Source organism: Scomber japonicus, chromosome 24 (assembly GCF_027409825.1).
Source record: "Scomber japonicus isolate fScoJap1 chromosome 24, fScoJap1.pri, whole genome shotgun sequence".
Classification (NCBI taxonomy): domain Eukaryota; kingdom Metazoa; phylum Chordata; class Actinopteri; order Scombriformes; family Scombridae; genus Scomber; species Scomber japonicus.
Genome location: NC_070601.1, coordinates 12,690,064 through 12,709,271, shown reverse-complemented (window position 1 = coordinate 12,709,271; position 19,208 = coordinate 12,690,064). Strand labels below are relative to the sequence as shown.

Here is a 19,208-nt window from a genome sequence, read left to right as displayed (position 1 = left end):
ATTGTATAGTGCAGTCAGTGTAAAAACCAAGTGTATTTGGAACCAATAAATTATAGTGCTATTTCCATTCATTTGTATTATAGTACATACAACTCAAACAACAACGGCATATTTCTGTTCTGGTTTTTTATTTGGGAGATGGAATAGCTGGTTTCCGGTCTCAATTTGGTATATTTGACTCCGTTTAATGGAACGCGCATCCAACAAATCGTATTCGCTCACAGGAAGTTTGTCCCGCCCCCTTGAGACTACACATGTCACTATGGCAACGGTAGTGTTTGATGGCGGGATCCTCTACAACAACAACGGGAGGCGTCGAAAATAAACGCATCTGTTAAGAAAACAGAAGGAATATGACTGTTTTATCCAAACTTCCACATTCAAGCGTGTATCTAAAACATAAGTAAGTCCTGAAGGTTGTTTGTTGAAAGAATATTTCACGAGAACTTGATGAAACTCTTTCTATATAACTTTAAATTGACGCGAGTAGCTGTTGTTAACCTTCTTGCTCACAACACAGCTTGCTTCTCGGATTAAAAAGACCTAACATAGTATTTCCCAACAGGCCGCTGTCTCCTTGACTGTCCTCCAGCCTGCTGTCATTTCTCTCAGGAGGAGTGAGAGCTGACCTTTTTTTGCCAGGATGGAGGTGGCCTTCTCTGGCCCGCACATAGTACCAGAGCCCCTCAGGAGAGGGACTCCTCTGCCTCTGAGCCAGCTGGTGGAGGAGAGCAGAAGCAGAGCCAACATCCCCAATCATCTACTGGAATCAAGTATGAACGCCTGAAATACTTTTTTCCCCCCTTTTTCTTTTTGATTGTGAACACTGAGTACTAATATTAACATAGTTGACACAGTATGCTCTCTCTCACACATGCACAGACTTTCAGGGAAATGACAGCTAATCTTATAGACATACTCCTTCATGAGACACCATAAATTAACCGTGAAATGACCTTAATCACAACACTAAAATCTTTGTTGCCAGAGGGATGCTGCTGATGCACAGCACACTTAACCTCGACCTCCCTCTGGGAAGCAACAGAAATAAACATTTCCCCATTGCCTCTGTGATACGTCATCAAGTTTTCATTTGCAGTTGTTTGGCACACACACTGTTTGTTTTGTTTTGTTTTTTACATTCAAGTGACAAACAACCATCTATGTGTGATAAAAGCAAAATGTACATAATCTTTATCATCTCTAGTTTATATTTGCATTATCTTGTCAGCCTGAAAAATCCTAAAACTTTTTATAGTGTATGTATCTGTTTGCAAATGCAAGTAAGCCTCCATTCAAGCGGTTTCATTTGTTTTTTTCATGTTCTTATAGAAATCTATACCAAAGTGAAAAGCAACAGCCTGATCCAAGCAGAGCCCTCAATGCTTCACTTCAGTGGGTTTGAGCTGGGGAAGGATTACCTAAAGAGCCTGGTGAGGAAAAATACTGCTGAGGTTTGAATATTTGTGGTGCTTTCACCAATAGTTATTTCACTCTCCTATATACAAACACAGGACAGATAGTCTGCTTTGCACTGTGACAGATCTCATTAAACTTTATGCACCCACCAAAAGCAGATCATTTGGATTTTTACAAAACATTGCAGTGTATTATCAAAATAATAGTAAAAACCAAATCACATCTTAAATTCCTTTCATTTGACTTCCATCAAGGATAAATTGGATATAATTGAATGGGCACTGATTTTACTCCCTTTATGCTTGATGAAACTGGATGTAAGCATCCAGATTATGGAAATAGTTGTCTCAAGTGCACATGATTGGATGGAAATTAATGATTTTTTTCTCTCCTCTTCCTCTCCCTCAGAAACTAATCAACATCTCATCTGAGGTAATGAATATTCATATCATCCCCACCCAAACCAAGCACTTCCAAACAACTTACACCAAAAAGGTACTTTTTTCCCCTTCTTTCATTATAAATCATGACCTGAATATAAGATTTCAAGACTCGGTTTGTCTGTAGTGTAATCAGTTGTTTTGTGATGATTTAACCTTGTTCTGTCTGATTTCTGTTAAGTATCGACTCATCCCTGGCCTCGCCTACACCCTTAAGGTCCAGTTCTGTCCCGATGAGTGGCGTTACTTCTATGACTGTGTGCGGGTTCACTGCAAGGTTAAGATCCCACAGCCTTCTGCAGTGCACTAACACTGTTTGTTTTACACTTAAATCAAACAGTTAATCACAAATGATTGATGTTAATAACAATCACGGAAAAGACATGCACGCCTTTTAAAGGTCACTTATGTAACCTAGTTTATCTGACTCCACAACTGAGCACACAAGGAAAAACTCTCAAGAAAAACGAATGAAAGCTATAAGATAAGCTAATGCTGAAACCAAATATTGTTATTTGGGAGAAAGCTGGTATTTCCTGTGTCATATATTTACTTTTAGATGTCGTCAGTAGTGCTTAATTTGGGATTAATATTATTATTCCATGCAAACAAATATGTTATTGGTCACAGACCTATTTTTGTCGCTGATCATACATGTCACGAAACAATCTATCAATGTTGTTGTCTCTGTGTTTACTTGGAAACCTCCCTCTTATGTTTTTCTGCTCTGTCTTGCTCATTCAACCCACTTACACCCTTCCTAAGGGGGAGGAGAACCTATTAATTCCAGTTCATGCTTACCCTGTCATCGATGACCTGCGCATCCCTCCTCATATCAACCTACCAGCCGTACCACTTGGACAAAGGTGTGTATGTGTGTGTGTAGTCGTGCAGGATCTACTCTGGACTTTTTCTTGACCTCCCACCTGCCTGAGGGCTTTCCTGTCTCTTTGTATTCTTCCTGTACAACCAACCATGCTTCCATTCACCCGGTTGTGTCAAATCATAACAAAACAAATCTCTCATCTCTGTTTCTTCCTGTCTCCAGTGTGAGCCACGCTATTCCTCTGAGATGCAGCTGCCCCATTGATTTTGAGGTTCAGGTGTATGTTATTCAGCCCCATGAGGCCTTCTCCATCCATCCTCTAGCAGGTGAGAACAAGTGAAATCAATAAATGTATCATCAAAAGTATCTTTCTATTGCATTACTTTGATTTGTACATTACATATTGGGGCATTTTAGTATTTTATAGGTAACATATTGGATATTCTGCATGTTGTTATTTTTAGTTGCAAAAAGGATCCTTTTAAAAAATATCAGAATTTGCACTTAAGGTTAAATGGATGAATAAAGTTGTTTTCCTTCAATAGTTTTCATTTAGTCTACCAGATTAAGAACGTAACCCATCTGCAGAGCAGTGACCTGGGTTTTCTCAAAACCTTGGACTGGTATGTATTGTGTATTGGATAAGTCATTGCAGAACTTGAAGGAGGCCTCCAGTTTCCAAACACTGACATTACACAGTATTCATGGTCTGGGAAGCATCATAACACATGGCGGAACCAGCACTTGGGATCTGAATTACAGCTGTGGTTTTAACTTGGTACAAGGACTGAAATGAAGAGACATCATTGGGTTTCTCAACTTGGATATGCTTTTTATGTGTTGTCCTTTTTCCTCACTCTATATACACATTAAAACATGGCCACTTAAAAACATCAACAGTTTATAACGTTCAGTCACACAGCAGTTAACAGCAGTAATTCAACATTATATTGTTTTTTGGCGTGTTAATTATCGCTGTCAGGGATCAAGAGAGTAAGAACAACCTCTACAATCACATAGTCAAGCATCACCCATTTTTAACCACGTATAGTTCATTTGTATTTGAAGTCTTTACCCAATAATCAATGAGATTTCACATCACAGTTGGCTGGATAACCTACACCAGCTGTTCCCAGCCTTTCTTCTCTGACATACGCCCACAGCTGTATCTGATGAGCACAAAACCTCTTCAGAGACACCACCTGTTATATTGTAAATGTGTTCATTTCAAGTCAATCAAATGGATACTGTTTAAATTAACTACTATTACGTTATTATTTAATTATTATTACATTTTTCTTCAAGTAAACATTGTCTGCACTTTTAGTTCACTACTTCACATCAACTGTTATCTCTTACTTTTAACCATGTTAAGTGGTTGTGCAGTAAATTACTTTAAGCTAACTATTCCAACTGTTTATAAATTACTCTTAGAGTAAAAAAAAGAGTTATTCAGCTATTTCATTTGTTTATAATTGACTTTAAGGTAACTTCTTTACCATTCATCCATTATTTGAAGCTAATCATTTTAACCATTTAGCCATTATTTTAAGCTAATCATTTTAACTATGTATTCATTACTTTAAGTTAACAATTTTAGCCATATATCCATTATTTTAAGGAAACTATTTGAACCATTTATCCATTATTTGAGGCCAACTATTTAACTATGTATCAATTCCTTTAAGCTAATCATTTTAACCATTTACCTGTTATTTTAAGCTAATTATTTTAACTATGTATCCATTTTTTAAGCTTTTTTAACTATGTATCCATTATTTTAGGCAAACTATTTTAACCATTTCTTCATTACTATAAGCTAATTATTTTAACCACTTAGCCATTACGTCAATATAACTAATTATATATCCATTTTCTTAAGCTATTTCAACCATGTATCCTTTACTTTAAGCTACTAGGTTTAAACATGTATCCATTACTTTAAACTAACTGCTTTACCATGTATCTATTTTAAGCTAACTATTTTAATTATGTATCCATTATTTTAAGCTAACTATTTCAACCATGTATCTATTTTTAAGCTAACTATTTTAATCATGTATCCATTATTTTAAGCTAACTATTTCAACCATGTATCTATTTTTATGCAAACTAATTTAATCATGTATCCATTATTTTAAGCTAACTATTTCTACCATGTATCTATTTTTAAGCTAACTATTTAATTGTTTCCATTATTTTAAGCTAACTATTTCAACCATGTATCTATTTTTAAGCTAACTATTTAATTATGTTTCCATTATTTTAAGCTAACTATTTCAACCATGTATCTATTTTTAAGCTAACTATTTAATTATGTTTCCATTATTTTAAGCTAACTATTTCAACCATGTATCTATTTTTAAGCTAACTATTTTAATCAGGTATCCATTATTTTAAGATCACTATTATAACCATTTATCCATTACTTTAAGCTAATCATTTTAATCATGTGTCCATTATTTTAAAGCTAACTATTTCAACCATGTATCTATTTTTAAGCTAACTATTTCAAACATGTATCTATTTTTAAGCTAACTATTTTAATTATGTATCCATTATTTTAAGCTAACTATTTCAAACATGTATCTATTTTTAAGCTAACTATTTTAATTATGTATACATTATTTTAAGCTCACTATTATAACCATTTATCCATTACTTTAAGCCATTTTAACTATGTTTCCATTATTTTAAGATAACTATTTTAACTATGTACTTTAAGCTATTTATTTCAACCATGTCCATAATATATATATATATATATATATATATATATATATATATATATATATATATATATATATATATATATATATATATGTATCCCCTAGCATCTGCAGAAAAGTGTCCCTGACTGGTAATCACTGACCTGCGCAAGCCACACACACACACACATCCATTCATCCCTCTTGTTTTATTTTTGCTCTTCCAGGTATAATACCAGCCAATGGTGAGCTAAAGATCATGGTGACCTTCACTCCTTTCCAGTATGAGACTTCTCAGGTCACCATCCAGCTGGTCATCTCCCAGTTCAACACTAAACCTTTCCTCTGCACCATTACTGGGAGCTCGGCCCCTCACCTAGCCCTCAGGTATTAAGAGCAGTTGATTGTATTGGGTAAAGTATTTTTACTCCACTGTAACACATCATACTGGTCGATCTTGTACTCTGTTGTTACCTCCATCACCCGCAGCAGGTGCCACAAGTTCACACCAATCTCTCTGGATTTTATTAACATTCTGGTAGAAGAAACTTGGGGGAGACAGTTTAAAGATTACAACACAAAGATATACACTGTATTGTTGATGTAAAACACATATTTAATATACATATCCTTGTATTATTTTCATTTTTCCCTGTAGTGTTTACTGTGGGTGAGTTAATAACCAGCTTGTCTTCCATTTTTATAAGCAACAAAAATCATGAATTATGGGATAAAATCACCAAAAAGCACCTTTCCCTTCCTCCTCTTGCTGCTCAGTGATGATTACAATTTGCAGGCTAGATGGTTCATTTAGGGGGTAAAAATACACACCCACTGTATTCAAACGAAATGGCCTTGTGTGCTCCCACTTTTTTTTCATTTTTAGCCAGTATGAAACCTAATGTTTAATTCTGTTCCCATGGGAGAGAGGGAGAGAGAGAGAGAGAGAGAGAGAGAAAGAGAAAGAGAGAGTGAGAGAGGGTGCTATAAATCACGTAGCAGTAGCTCTATCCACTGCACTGTCTTGGTGTTATCTCGACCAAAAGTTAATAATTCATGAAAATAGCTTGGTAGCTGGTGCACTGATATCAAGATGGATATGCTTCCCATTGAATGTTTAGCATATAAAACATTCTCCCACTGTTTGTTGTTCCCTGCGGTGGCACCAAATAAAAGATGAGATATGTGCCAGTGAAAGAAATACATAGATATTAGCGAGGGTCACTGTTTTTCTATCCTACCACCAACACCTGACACTAGGTTGCTGCTGCTGATTGCCCCCTGCTCGGCTTATCTGACATAGATAGAGGCTATTTTAAAAATAAACAGGTGTTAATTTTAATATATTAATATCTCTGCTTCGGTGTTGCATTTTCCGTAAGTGTAGTGCAATCTAATGCAATTCAGTAAAATAGCCCTGCAATAAATGTGTAAAATTAATCTTTGTGACGCTCATAATGTTCAGCTTTTGTTGACAATGCGTCAGAGAGGTGTTGAATCAATTTTGTGGCCACAGATAGTGACACTTACCTCTGTATACTGAGAGGTATTTTTAATATTTATCCACCCTGATTTACAAACATGAACGGGTACACTGATTTTGAAACTATTTGGCAGCTGGAAGAATGTAAATATAATGGAAATTTATTATCTGGCTTCTAACCTCATTGCTCAGCCTCTCTGCCACCATGCCCCTTGAGTCTCTGTGTGCCCATATATATTATTATATAAACATCCAATTAAGAGCTTGTTCTTTCACTGTTATGAAACTGACCCTGGAATGATTCCAGAAGTGAACCTGGACCTCACAAACAAAACAAAACCTATTTAGGTTATATATTATTTAGATTTGTCTTCTATTGACTTTGAAACTAATTGCAAAAAAATATCAGTCGCAGTTGAATTAGTGATGAATCTACTATGACCCTTATGTGAGTCCAATATGAGTGTGTCCTTATTTAATTATTTATTTTTCTGGATGATAGTCAACTGAAAAGAAAGCCGAGTCGAGGAGATGCAGCATCTGCAGAGTCCAAAGGATCTTCACCCACCACCACACGAGTCCCTCCTCGAAGTAAAAACAAATACATATCAATCAAGGAGGCAGACAAATCAAAGGTAATGCACGTTTTACTGGGTGAGATTGTACAAAAATGTCAAATTGTCAAATTAGAGGGCTGATTGTGTCTCATCCATCACATCACTATTTTATCCTGATTGTAAATGCAGCAGTAGTTTAGCTGGCTGGTGTACCATGAAAAGGTTAATGAATTCATGCTTATGCTGAAAATAGTTATGAGAAACTCTCTCTTTCATGAAAAATGAAAAAGTCTTTATATAAGTTCAGTGTAAGATGTGCATATTAGTCTTTTACCTTAATTAATTCATTTTTATTTTTCACTTTACATAAAAGGGGGAGTAGAGAGAGACACATCTTCTTGTAGCAGCCCCTGATTCACTTTTGGGAACATTTTTAGTTTTGGTTCCACATTTATCTTTTTTTGATACCAGTTTCACAACAACTGACACTTTTGTTGTTTAAATAAAAAGTCAAATTCACTCAAAACATCATAGCTACACTTCAATATTTTTTTCTGTCTTTCATTTCTTGCTGTTTTTTTCTTTTCCTGTCCTGTAGACAGTGAGAGATCAAACTAGGATTAAGCCTGGATTGAAGCCTCAGCTGGATGTTTGTACCCCTGCAGGGGTGGCAAAGATGCTGATCAAAGACACCAATAAGCTCAGCTCTAAAGACTTGAGGGAAGGTGGATACAACCCATTGATTTATTTCACTTTTAGCATCGCTCATATCAAACCATGAATTAACTGTGTGTCCTGTTCTCCTTTTTGCACTCTTTCTCAAGTTGCTTCCATTGCATTCCATAATCTTGTTGGTGTCTCTCCACTTTAGTCATATCCAGCGGCGGTATGGTGGGTCTACAAAACAGGCAGATGAAGGAGGCCCTCTTCATAAAAAAGGTTCAACAGAATGTGAAGGAGGAGCAAGCCAACCAACACAGATGGTAGGTGAAACTTTTGTAATTGATAACCAACATTTCCTGTTACACTCCTAAGTCTTTTTTTTAACTTCTAAACAGGCAGGTTCATCTGGGTAAGGATCCCATGTCAGAGCACACCAGGAGGCAAGTGGTGGAGGACCGAGAGATCGCACTATATGAATACATGGTGAGATTTTTCCCTCAGTTTGAACATCTGGCCATTGACTACAATAGAAAAGTGGAGGACACTGACCCTGAAGGACCAGAACTGAGTATTTTCACATACTTTGCGTTGGTCTTTCAATTTAATTCAACATGACTAATACTAGATGTGTCGATGACTAATCACTTAAGCAGGACGTTTACTCCAAGGCACCATATGCATGCCGATGTCATAACCTGATTCTTTTGTAGCAGTATTGGATCGCGCTGCAATTTTCATCCTCTGAAACAAACAAGCTGCTTCCATGATTGATTTTATTGAGGAAATATGCCGACTCAGCCAAAGTCAAATCACTTTTGAATTACGAGTCTGTGTGTGTGTCTGAGTTCCTTCTGAAAAGTTATTTGAATAGTTTACAGAACTCTCACAGACACTTAACAGTACTTCCTCCCCCCCCCCCCCCCCGTCTCCTCTCCACCTGCACTGTTTATAATGCACACACACGCATTTACAGCGTCATATCTTTCCCCACAGTTTGATAATTTATGGGAGCCCTGTTGTTTTTGTGGTAGGAAGAAGAGCTATTATCTTCCTCTATAGGTCCTCTTTTGAATCTTGTCTATTTAAGGCCAGATTAACCCTCCTCCTCTGTTTGCATCAGAGTCAAATGATTCACAGCTTTGCTACACAGTGTTTTCATCACACAGACTACGTTGGGTAATCATACATGTTGACCTTTTTTGTTGAAATCAATTAGTTGGACAAGAATTTGTGAAGCTCCTCGGTCTCCAAAGCATTGATAGCTATTGTTTCACAGAAAGAAGACACACCCCATTAAGCCCATTTCTTCCTGTGCCTCTTAAGCCAAAGGATTTCAAGTTAACCTTAAAAAACAAAGCATAAACACATTGGAATATTTTTTTTCCACCAGCCCTCCAACATCTGTCATTGCCAGAACTCTGAAGTGCTGAGCAAAAATAGAAAAGAAGAAGAAAAGCGTATACATTCACTTTTATGCCACGTACAAATCTTCCTTTGTATTGCAGCTTCTTTTAGCACATTTCTTGACAAGGTGACACACTGTACTATAAACTGCTTTGATAGTTAAGTTACTTCTTGTTGAACTAAAAGCAGTAATGTGTCACAGCTGCTGTCAAGGTAGCAGGATTTGACATTTTTTCTGCATTGTGGATGCCGTTTATGTTTTTAGCAACTGTCTCATCTCTTCGCCTTGGTTAAACAGACTGCCAACTGATTTTTACTATAGGTAAAAAGGGGGGATGTAAAGCAGGAGGAAGACTTTGCCAGTGGACCCGCTAAACTTTCCTCCATACGGGTGCTTTGTGAAGCAGGACAGGTAAACCTCCATGTTTATAGACCCACATACAGAACTGTCACATTTCACTTGGTTTGCTTTGCTGAAAACAAGTTAGAGGTTAAATATGGTGATGTTTTATGTTTGTACTGTCAATAAATGCCACAAAGAGACAGAACAAACAACCAATTGTCTTGTATTATCTGTGTAGCTGAAGCCTGAGCTTTGGAAACTTAGCTTAAGGAAACTAATGAACCCTTTTTTTTAGAGAAAGAATGAAACAATATAGCAGCTTAATGCAGTGTTAGTTTTGGACTGTGTCCCTTGTTCAGGACTCTTTCTAAAATAGACAGTATATAAGGCACTATATAAAACATTTACATCTGAAACTTAAATGAATTCTTAGTAGGACCATATCTTGACTTGGTAAAAGTTTTTATTATTCAGTACCAGCACAGCACATGCAGATTAAACATTTTCTCCACTCGCTTTTGTAGAAGAGATCAAATTAATCAGATTTTTACAGCCTGTCCTGCAGTTAAATCCAATCTAACATTCATTCTGACTATTCTGCTATCTTTTGTCATTTAAAAACTCCAAACTCAGACCTCATGAAATTTCACTTTTTGGTTCTGCTCAATGTAACAAAGCTAAATGAGCATATGGAAGTCAGCAATAAATGTCTTTTTTAACCTCCTCAAGGCCCCCGAGGGAGCTCCATCCTTCCAGTATTACTCCAGCTTTCACTGGGAGCTGAGACAGAGAGCCCTGAGACTGTTCCAGCAGGCAGCACGCAAGGTACACACATCCATGTAAACACATGGTGAAGTCATCAGGGGTTATATGTTCAAATGCACACATGAATGGGCATTTGGCTTGATGCACATCACACATACACACACATCTTCCTCTTCCCTCAGGAGAAGGCTGGTGGTCCTGCAGCTACCCCTCCTTCCCTTTAGTTCAGCCATGTGTACATTCCACACACTAAATGTATAATATTCATTCCTGGGTAGAACGCATTCCAGTAATCCCACATGGCCTCTTAAAGCCACAGGATGAGCATGCATCACTTTCCCAACTGCTGGTTGATCTAATAGATTTGAACAGTGGTTCCCAACCTACAGTAGGGATCGCCTATATATTGCTGGATTCATCTGAGGGGTTGTGAGATGACAGTACAGGACAGGACAATAAAAACAAAATTATTTCTGACATGCATTTTATTCCTTAAATTTGCTTTATTTTGCTTTATTTTTTGTAAATTACCGTGATTTATCTCTTCAAGCCTCTAAAAGCTATTCAAATAAAACAAAATAAAGCCTCATGTGAAATATCTCAGCAACAGTTTGATGCATTGTCATATTCACATAAGGAAAATTTGTGAGCCCTTTACTTTTTATCTCATGCTATCATGTTAACACGCTAAATTAAAACCGTGAGCATGGTAAACATTAAACATTAGCCAGCTAGCATTGTCGCTGAGAGCATGTTATCATGCTTACATTAGCATTAAGCTCAGTTGAATATGTTTTATTAAGTATATTGACTGAAAATCTTAAATAGCTGGTGTATTTTAGCAGCTAATCCAGATCGGATTTGCTTTCATGAACATCTGCTATCAGAAACTTTCTAAACCTCGACAGATTGGGAGTCACATGAATAACAAACTTGCCAAAAACAGTAACACACTGTACTCTTCTCTCACAGGTTGTGATCCGATGTCTCATGAACCGGAGATTGGCCTCATTGAGGAAACTGTCTGACAGTATGATGAACCTGCCCTCAGCACAGAAAGGTTTAGCTTATCGCGTGATCTCTTGATTCAGAAATAATTTCATCATGCCATGCCAATAAAGCATACTTAATTGAATTTATTCTTAGAGGTAGAAATTTAAATGAAATCCCCCTCCGGTTATTATGAGCTTCTTGAAACGTACAGTACATGCATGCCTCAAGGAGCGTGGCTATTTGTGTTGTTGTGTTTATTTAGTCATACGCTGAATATTGCCACATTTACCACTGACCCTGAATGTAACATGTAGAAATGCACTTTTTTTCCTTTTTTTTACACAACCTTTGGTATGTTTTTTTTCAGCTGAAGAAGATAAGACATGTGATCTGAAGATCTCCTCAGAGAGAATCTTTCCATTTTCTTTCCCCATTTTCTCTGAAGAAGCTGACCAGCTGGTGGGTACATTACATAACCATGCAGAATGTAAATATCACACAATCCCACTGCAGATTAGAAGTTGCTGTTTATGTTTGAAGTACACCTACCCGTTAATGTCTGCCAGCAAAACAACTTCTTTGCAAATCAGCTCGTCTAGCCTATTTATTCAAAACTACACTAAATGAGAGCTGACACACCACAAAGGATGAGATACCACTGAAAAATGAGCAAGTGAGAGCTGATTATTTACCTCGAGATGAAACCATTTTCATTCATTACTTCACTTAAAAGACATCTTTGATCTAACAGCGGAATCAAAGAGGAAGTTCGCTTTCCCCGCACTTTAATTAAATCTTCCATTTTTCTTGATGCCCTGCAGAGAAGAGGCCTCAGTGCTCAATTGGACAAATAGTGCCATTTGTCTCCTTGATATTTCCAGGGTCCCAGTAATTTAGTCTCAGTGCCTGTGGATCCTATTGATGTGACTGTGACAGCGCGTATCCCTTTCTTCAGGCTTCAAGTATGTATTTACTGCAGCGGGTACTCTGCATGAACACCATACTTATAAATCAATAGATGTATCCAGCAGGCATAATTAATAGAAAAGGCGACAATGCAAAATATATACAATGTATTCTGTGTGTGTGATTACACTTCACAAAAATGGATATGACAAGAGATTGAAATTATAATTAGCCTGCATTCTGTATCTCTCCTCTGTTGCTTCCAATAAATCATCCCACAAATCATTTCTCTTATCTGTGTCCATGCCGTGTTGCTGTTATAACCTTATTATCTGTTGGGATTGTTTTGCTACTCTAGGTTCCTCAGCACTATAAGCTCATGGGATACCAGCCTGTATCAGCCTGGGAGGCATTTAACTTTTATAAACCCTCTACTTTAGCCAGACCGCTTCGTACTGGAGCTCCGGTATCTACACATCACCCAGATTTAGCCAGTATCACTCATTCATTCATAATATATCATCTAGATATTGTTTGAGTCATTCATTCAGAGATATTTACTCATTTGTTCTTTGGTTTCTGTGTTAACACTTTTCAGAATGAGCTGGTACCACAGTCTCCCAGAGCAGAAGAGGAACAGCAGCATGAAAATGAAGAGGCAGATGTAGAAGTAAAGGAGGCTCCAGATATTCTGACCTTCACTGCCCCCGAAGCTCTGCTCAGACCTGTTCCGGCCAACCCACTCAGAATCTTTGTAAGGCTTTTCATTCATTTTCTATAATCTAAAGTTAAAGTATGAAAAACTGAAAGGCATAACATGTGGCAGTATATTTAAACTAGTGTTGTGTCCATATGTATCTCATCATGTTGTGCTTTAGAATCCAGCTCCAGGCCTCCAGGCTTACAAACCGACTCCTAAATACCTTGAGAGTGATTTGGAGTTCCACCTCTGCCCTCTGCCCAGGTACAAGGACTCATCTTCAATGACATTGTCCATTTATATCAAACCGATTCTAATAATTCTGTTTGCATTTATAAAGTAATCTATCTGAATAACAGACCTGTATTGTAAGGGTTGTCTAAAACTGACAGTTAATGTATGTTAAGATTAGTAAGTACATGTTTATGGTAACAAAATCTTTCACTGTTTTAATAAAAAATCTAAGAAAAGGAATTTACTCAATAGTGCCCAGCTGTACACCTGTTGAATATACCTGGTGTTGAATATATTGATTATTATCTGACCAAACCCAGATTTTATTAAGGAAATTGCTTTCTGTATGCAGGTATACAAACCCTGAGATCAACATGTGTGGGGTCAAGACACAAACTCAACATACTCAGAGAAAGTTTCTGGACCGCAAGGTGAGTTTCTTTGCTTCTCGCCCTTGACAAACTTCAGCTGCCTGATAACGAGATAATACTTAGAATCAGGTGTGTGATTGAGAGAGTGTAGAGGTACCTAAAACATGCAGGAAGCTGCTGTATATTGTATGTTTTGATTGAACCACCAGCTCCTAACACATCAGTGATTCATTAAATGTTTTATTTGATGCAGGGATTGATCAAAGGAGTCATGACATGGACGAATTTTGATTCTGCCACCTTGAACTGTCTGTCCAAGCAGCCAACTCTCACCAGTGACTCTGCTCCACGCAGGTAGGTCCAAGCTGAAATGGGTGCAGGCTTTTTTTAGTCCAATTATTGTAGAACATTTTAGTCTGCCTGTAGCTATTCCAGTTTCTATTTTTTCTCTTATTCATGTAACAAGGCAAAAGGGTAGTTGAGTCCCAGAAGTTGAGGGAGAGAGTCACATTCACCCAGAGATTCCCATGTAAAACCACTGAGAATCTCCAACTGGAGCATCTCGGGGTCAAAAAGCACGAGTACATATTTATTATACTTATTTACAGAATGGAAAGTGGCAAGTGTTTATTTCCTCTGTCCATAGCTTTTAAGCCTGTGGAGGCAATTTGAACTCATGACCCTCTGGTAGCAAGATCCGTCATCGCTACGTTACTGATGCTTTCGAGGACATTTAAATTCAATATATGAAAATGAGAACTGGGAGTAGCAGTCCTCCAAATACATCAATCAGTGTTTGAATTTGTACCTGATGTTTATCTGTAGATATAACAAGATCCACTCAGGTAGGTTATTGTACATTATAAAAGGGAGGCAAAATAAAAGTAGTTTAAAATAGTTTAATTTTTAAATGTTTTATTACATTTATAGGTATTGCCAAACACAAAATATAGCCAAAACAGACAGCTTTTTTGTCCGCCTGTCTCCTTCCTTTCTCTTTATAGAGACATTTATCCTCTCTAAGCCCTGTGTCAAGTTGCCAAAGCGAGGCATCAGTATTTTATAGCTCGGGATTCCATTCATCATCTCACAAACAGTATTTCAAGAACATGACATCCGACTGTCCACACATCCTCCAGCACCTGCCAGGTTGCAGGATGTCAAACGGTCTGCTTGTTACATATCGAGCAGAACTCTTTCCTTATTCATCGAGCTGGAGGATAGCAGCTGTATTTTTCCCCTACAGCAGTTGTCATTTCTGGATTTTTAATTATTGATGCTGATTCTATTTAGTTGTTGTGAAATTAGCTTTTATTTACATCCCTTTAGGGTTTGATAAGGACATGAAAATGGTGTGCAGTAGGTGCGTTCTCCTTGTATTCATTAGTTCTACTGTTGCATTAACCAAAATAAGCCTTAAGTGTTGAGATTAGTTTTCTCCCTCAGGTTACAGAATCTCTGATTTGAATTAAAAAAACAGTTTAATTACTTTCATTTGTTTTGGTTGATGGCTTATTCTCTTTTTTTTTTTTTAATCACAAAGCATGGGCCAACTTCTTTAAAACATTCATCTCTTCTCTCTCTTATTTTAATAAAACTGACTTTAAGATTTAGTGTTAGACTACATATATAATTTTGAAGCATAGGTAGAAACATACTCTTATTAAACCATTCTTTCCTTCAGTACTACTATATACCTCTAATTTAATACTTCCTGCGTGCAGAATGTAGGCCATATGGATGGAAAGAGACCCAAACTGTGTTTCCACTTACACAGTGAAATAATGATTTATTCAGTTTTTAGCCTAAATGGACAGTGAATAAATTATGATATTTTGATGTAGTATATTGGTGAAACACAGCACAGGGCTGCCCTGTTCTATTTGTGGTGCACGCTACTCTATGCACCCTGTCACAACTGATGCCAATCGGGTGTGCAAAACCTTTTCTGACCCCATTCAAGAAACTTATCTCATGTGTAATGTGTCTTGCATGACAGGATTTATTGTTTAAAGTCTATTTAAGCTGCAGAGCTAATGAAGCCAAAGTAAGTAATTTGAGCAACCTCTATTAACATGATGTAGGCTACTCATGAATGCATGGGTTTGGATCTTATTTTCTCTCCTTTTTTCCCCCTCCTCACCTTCCTCGGTATGTTACATAATCAGGTGCCTAGCAAAAGAAGGTATTTTCTTCATGCCGTCAGCACTGATCTGCAGGATAACTTTTTCTCTAATATTTTCTCTCTTTTTTTTTTTAGGCAAATGATGACTTTCCTCCAGCCTCCTTCCTCAGTCTTATTATCACTGCCTCAATTCAGTATCTCCAGTTATTATACAAACACAAACAATATAATTAATGTCAGATGACCGTAAGAGAAGATGAGTATTAACTTGTCAGCAGCTTGACAGCAAGACAGTGTGTTTTTTTTATACAGTGAGTCTTCTTCTTCTGATTACACCCATTAGAGGAGCATCTTCCTCTGTCACGCCAACCACTTGCATGTCCTCCCTATCCATAAACATCCTCTTTTGCCTTCTTCTTTTCCTCTTGCCTTGTAGCTCCATCTTCAGCGTCCTTCTACCAATATAACCAGCATCTCTCTGCACATGTTCAAACCACGTGTGTCTCCAAACCGTCCAACCTGAGCTTTTCATCCTCATCACTCCCAAAGAAAACCACGTCCAGCCCTGCCTCCTGTATTTTTCTCAGTGCCTCTGCTTCTAAACCATGCAACGTAGCTGGTCTTACTACCTTCTTGTAAACCATTCCTTTCACTCTTATTGGTACCCTTCTGTCACAGATCATTCTTGACACTCTTCTCCACCTACTCCACCCACTCTCTTCCATTACTAAAGTTCTTACTAAGGAGGTCATCCACCAATTGGAAGATCGGTGGTTCGATTCCTAGCTCCTCCAGTCCACATGTCAGTGTGTCCTTGGGCATGATACTTAACCCCAAATTGCTCCAGATGGCTGTGCCAACAGTGTATGAATGTGACATGTAATGTAAAAGTGCTTTGAGTGGTCAAAAAGACTACTTACGTAGCACTTTTCTACAAAAAAGAAATGTTGCAACCTCACTAGTTTAAAACTAGCTAACAGTTCCTACTACTGCTGAATAATGGATTTACACATAACAGGTGCCACCCAATCCAGGTCATGACTCCTTTATTTACACAATGTGACTGTTTCTCTGTGTACTTGTATTGTGTATGTATTCCCATTACCCTACTATTTTAAAGTTTCTGTTAGGTCTCATATGACAGTCCAAACATGGTCACTTCCAAAAGCAAACCTACCGGTTATCAGTGTTTGGATTCTGTTTTTCCCGTTAAGTGGTATCAACTTTACTCAGGGGCACTTTAATCACTGTTCAAACTGAGATTTCAAACAACCCTTAGCTGCCTTTCATCTAGGTAAAATGGAGTAGTTACATTAATCTCAATCTAATATGTGGACTGGCTCTTCAGGGGAAAATGCACTTTGTGTTTTCCAGGTCTGTCGACTACAGCACCGATATACTTCCACTCACAGCACCTCCTCCTCTCACCGGCCCTCCAGATGATCTGACAGCACCAACAGACAAACCGTAAGCACTTAGAACATTGGCGCTATTGATCTTCTCGTTGGAAGCCTTTTTCTTAGAAAATGTACGTTTGCAGGTGCGAAGGCTCAGGAGTCCAGCTGACACCAGAGATGATCAGAGCAGAGTTCCTCTCTGCGGAAGTGCTGGTCTCCAATAGCAACCCAGCTACCGGAGTGACAGCAAGGTAAGTGTACTCGTATGATGAATTGTACGGATATATCACAAAGACGGAGATGCAAGTGGAGATGCAAGAGATAAGATGTTGAGTTTTAGGCACAACGGATGCTTATTTACACAAAGGAAGCACTTCCCATGCAATAAATAGGATGAATGTTTAAGTACAGGCAGACACATACTACAGAAAGGGCTTCTGAGAATGGACGATAAACATATTGTACTTTAGTTTGAAGAGAGGAAGTGTTCAGGATAAACTAAACATGAAGTTAATGAATGTGCAAATCGTGTGCCTGGAGTTCCTTCCAACAAATGCTTCCTGGGAGCTGGAACATGCAGGATGATGCTACATTTTAAACTGTGTCATAGCAGGCAAACAAATCCATCAAAAGATTTCTAAGTTTTAACACTAATCGAAATGGTGTCGTTGGAAGAAGTTTCAGCATCTCAACGTAATTACAGCAAAGACTCATAAGTGAGGTTGTATTAGTACTAAGTTAACCCTTGAGTCTCCTTTTTTCATAAGCCAACGAATCACACAAATTCACAATATACATCATCTTTAATGTGTATTTACATTATATTGATGTAAGTAGATAACATCTTGTAGCAAATGGTAATGTAACTGCATGATATTGTAACAGCTACTCATAATGTGACTGGTTTTTCTGTCATATTTCTCAGACTTTATTTTATTTTTGAGAGACATTTTATCACATCTTTTACAAAACAGATTAATTTCATTAAGAAAATATTTTTAATGCTGCATTTTTACACAATAATAAATTCAACAATATGGCTTAGCATTGCTTCATTTAATAGTGGTTTTAATGCCTTTGATGCCAAATGGAGTCTTTTTATTCTATTTCATCCAGTTTTAATTCCTCAGTTTTTTTCATTGGTAATGTTACACTGTTCTATCACAGGCACCACAGAGAGCGTCAGATAGAAGCGACCTACATGTCCGAGTTCAGCCAGATGGAAAAAAGAGTGATGGGCAAGCTGAAGTGTCTTGGAGTCAATAAGAGAACTTCTCATCCACCAGGAGAGGACCGTGAATAGGCAAAACACACAAGAATGTATACACAAGCAAACAGGTCTAAAAATAAACATTATACCCATCCAACTCACCCATACGATACTCTACATTGTCTGCTTTGCCACTTCGGTAAAATAAAAACCTGGTTACCTTCTCGCCCACCTATAAGCCTTCCCTCCCACCCACTCAAAATTACCAGTAAGCTCCCCTCCTATGCTCTTACAAAGCCTGGAAATTTGTTATCCCTCCACCCACACAGACCTGTATATAAGCACAGCTACAGTATACTCAAGCTACATTACATTTCTGACAGCTGCATTACATTAAAAATTATAATTCTGCTTTTTTTTATACACAAAGCAAAATGTAAATACGACGTCAGGAGCAACACACACTTATCACTATTAAACTGTATTATATTGAAAACAACAGTGTCATACTTGATCTTTGGTGACAGTCAAATAGATATAATGTAAATGCATTAAGAAGTAATTCATGCTTTCCATTGATGTGACGGTAAGTCTTTAGAAGACATTTTCATTGCCAGAAATGCTCACAGTTCTTATTCAACTTCTAATATGATTTGTAAGCTAT

At 37.5% G+C, this 19,208-nt stretch overlaps 1 protein-coding gene across 1 annotated transcript; it reads left to right on the top strand.

Moving 5' to 3' along the window:
• Nucleotides 1–643: 643 nt before the first annotated feature.
• Nucleotides 644–18,638, top strand: cfap221 (cilia and flagella associated protein 221). Its single transcript, XM_053314291.1, has 24 exons — nt 644–773; nt 1,333–1,433; nt 1,828–1,914; nt 2,041–2,136; nt 2,625–2,725; nt 2,908–3,011; nt 5,621–5,780; nt 7,379–7,511; nt 8,032–8,158; nt 8,305–8,416; nt 8,492–8,579; nt 9,823–9,912; nt 10,573–10,668; nt 11,581–11,668; nt 11,975–12,060; nt 12,483–12,563; nt 12,866–12,973; nt 13,106–13,261; nt 13,386–13,471; nt 13,794–13,872; nt 14,066–14,166; nt 17,312–17,404; nt 17,478–17,585; nt 18,502–18,638. The coding sequence occupies exons 1-24, from the start codon at nt 644–646 to the stop codon at nt 18,635–18,637; spliced, it is 2,547 nt and encodes an 848-aa protein (XP_053170266.1). The 3' UTR covers nt 18,638.
• The last annotated feature ends 570 nt before the right edge of the window (nt 18,639–19,208 follow it).

Excerpts from the sequence above, each read along its gene's own strand:
- cfap221 (XM_053314291.1), top strand. The coding sequence starts at position 644 with ATGGAGGTGGCCTTCTCTGGCCCGCACATAGTACCAGAGCCCCTCAGG. Across the intron at positions 8,580-9,822 it reads TCGCACTATATGAATACATG|GTAAAAAGGGGGGATGTAAA; the intron begins GTGAGATTTTTC and ends TTTTTACTATAG. Across the intron at positions 13,472-13,793 it reads CACCTCTGCCCTCTGCCCAG|GTATACAAACCCTGAGATCA; the intron begins GTACAAGGACTC and ends TTCTGTATGCAG.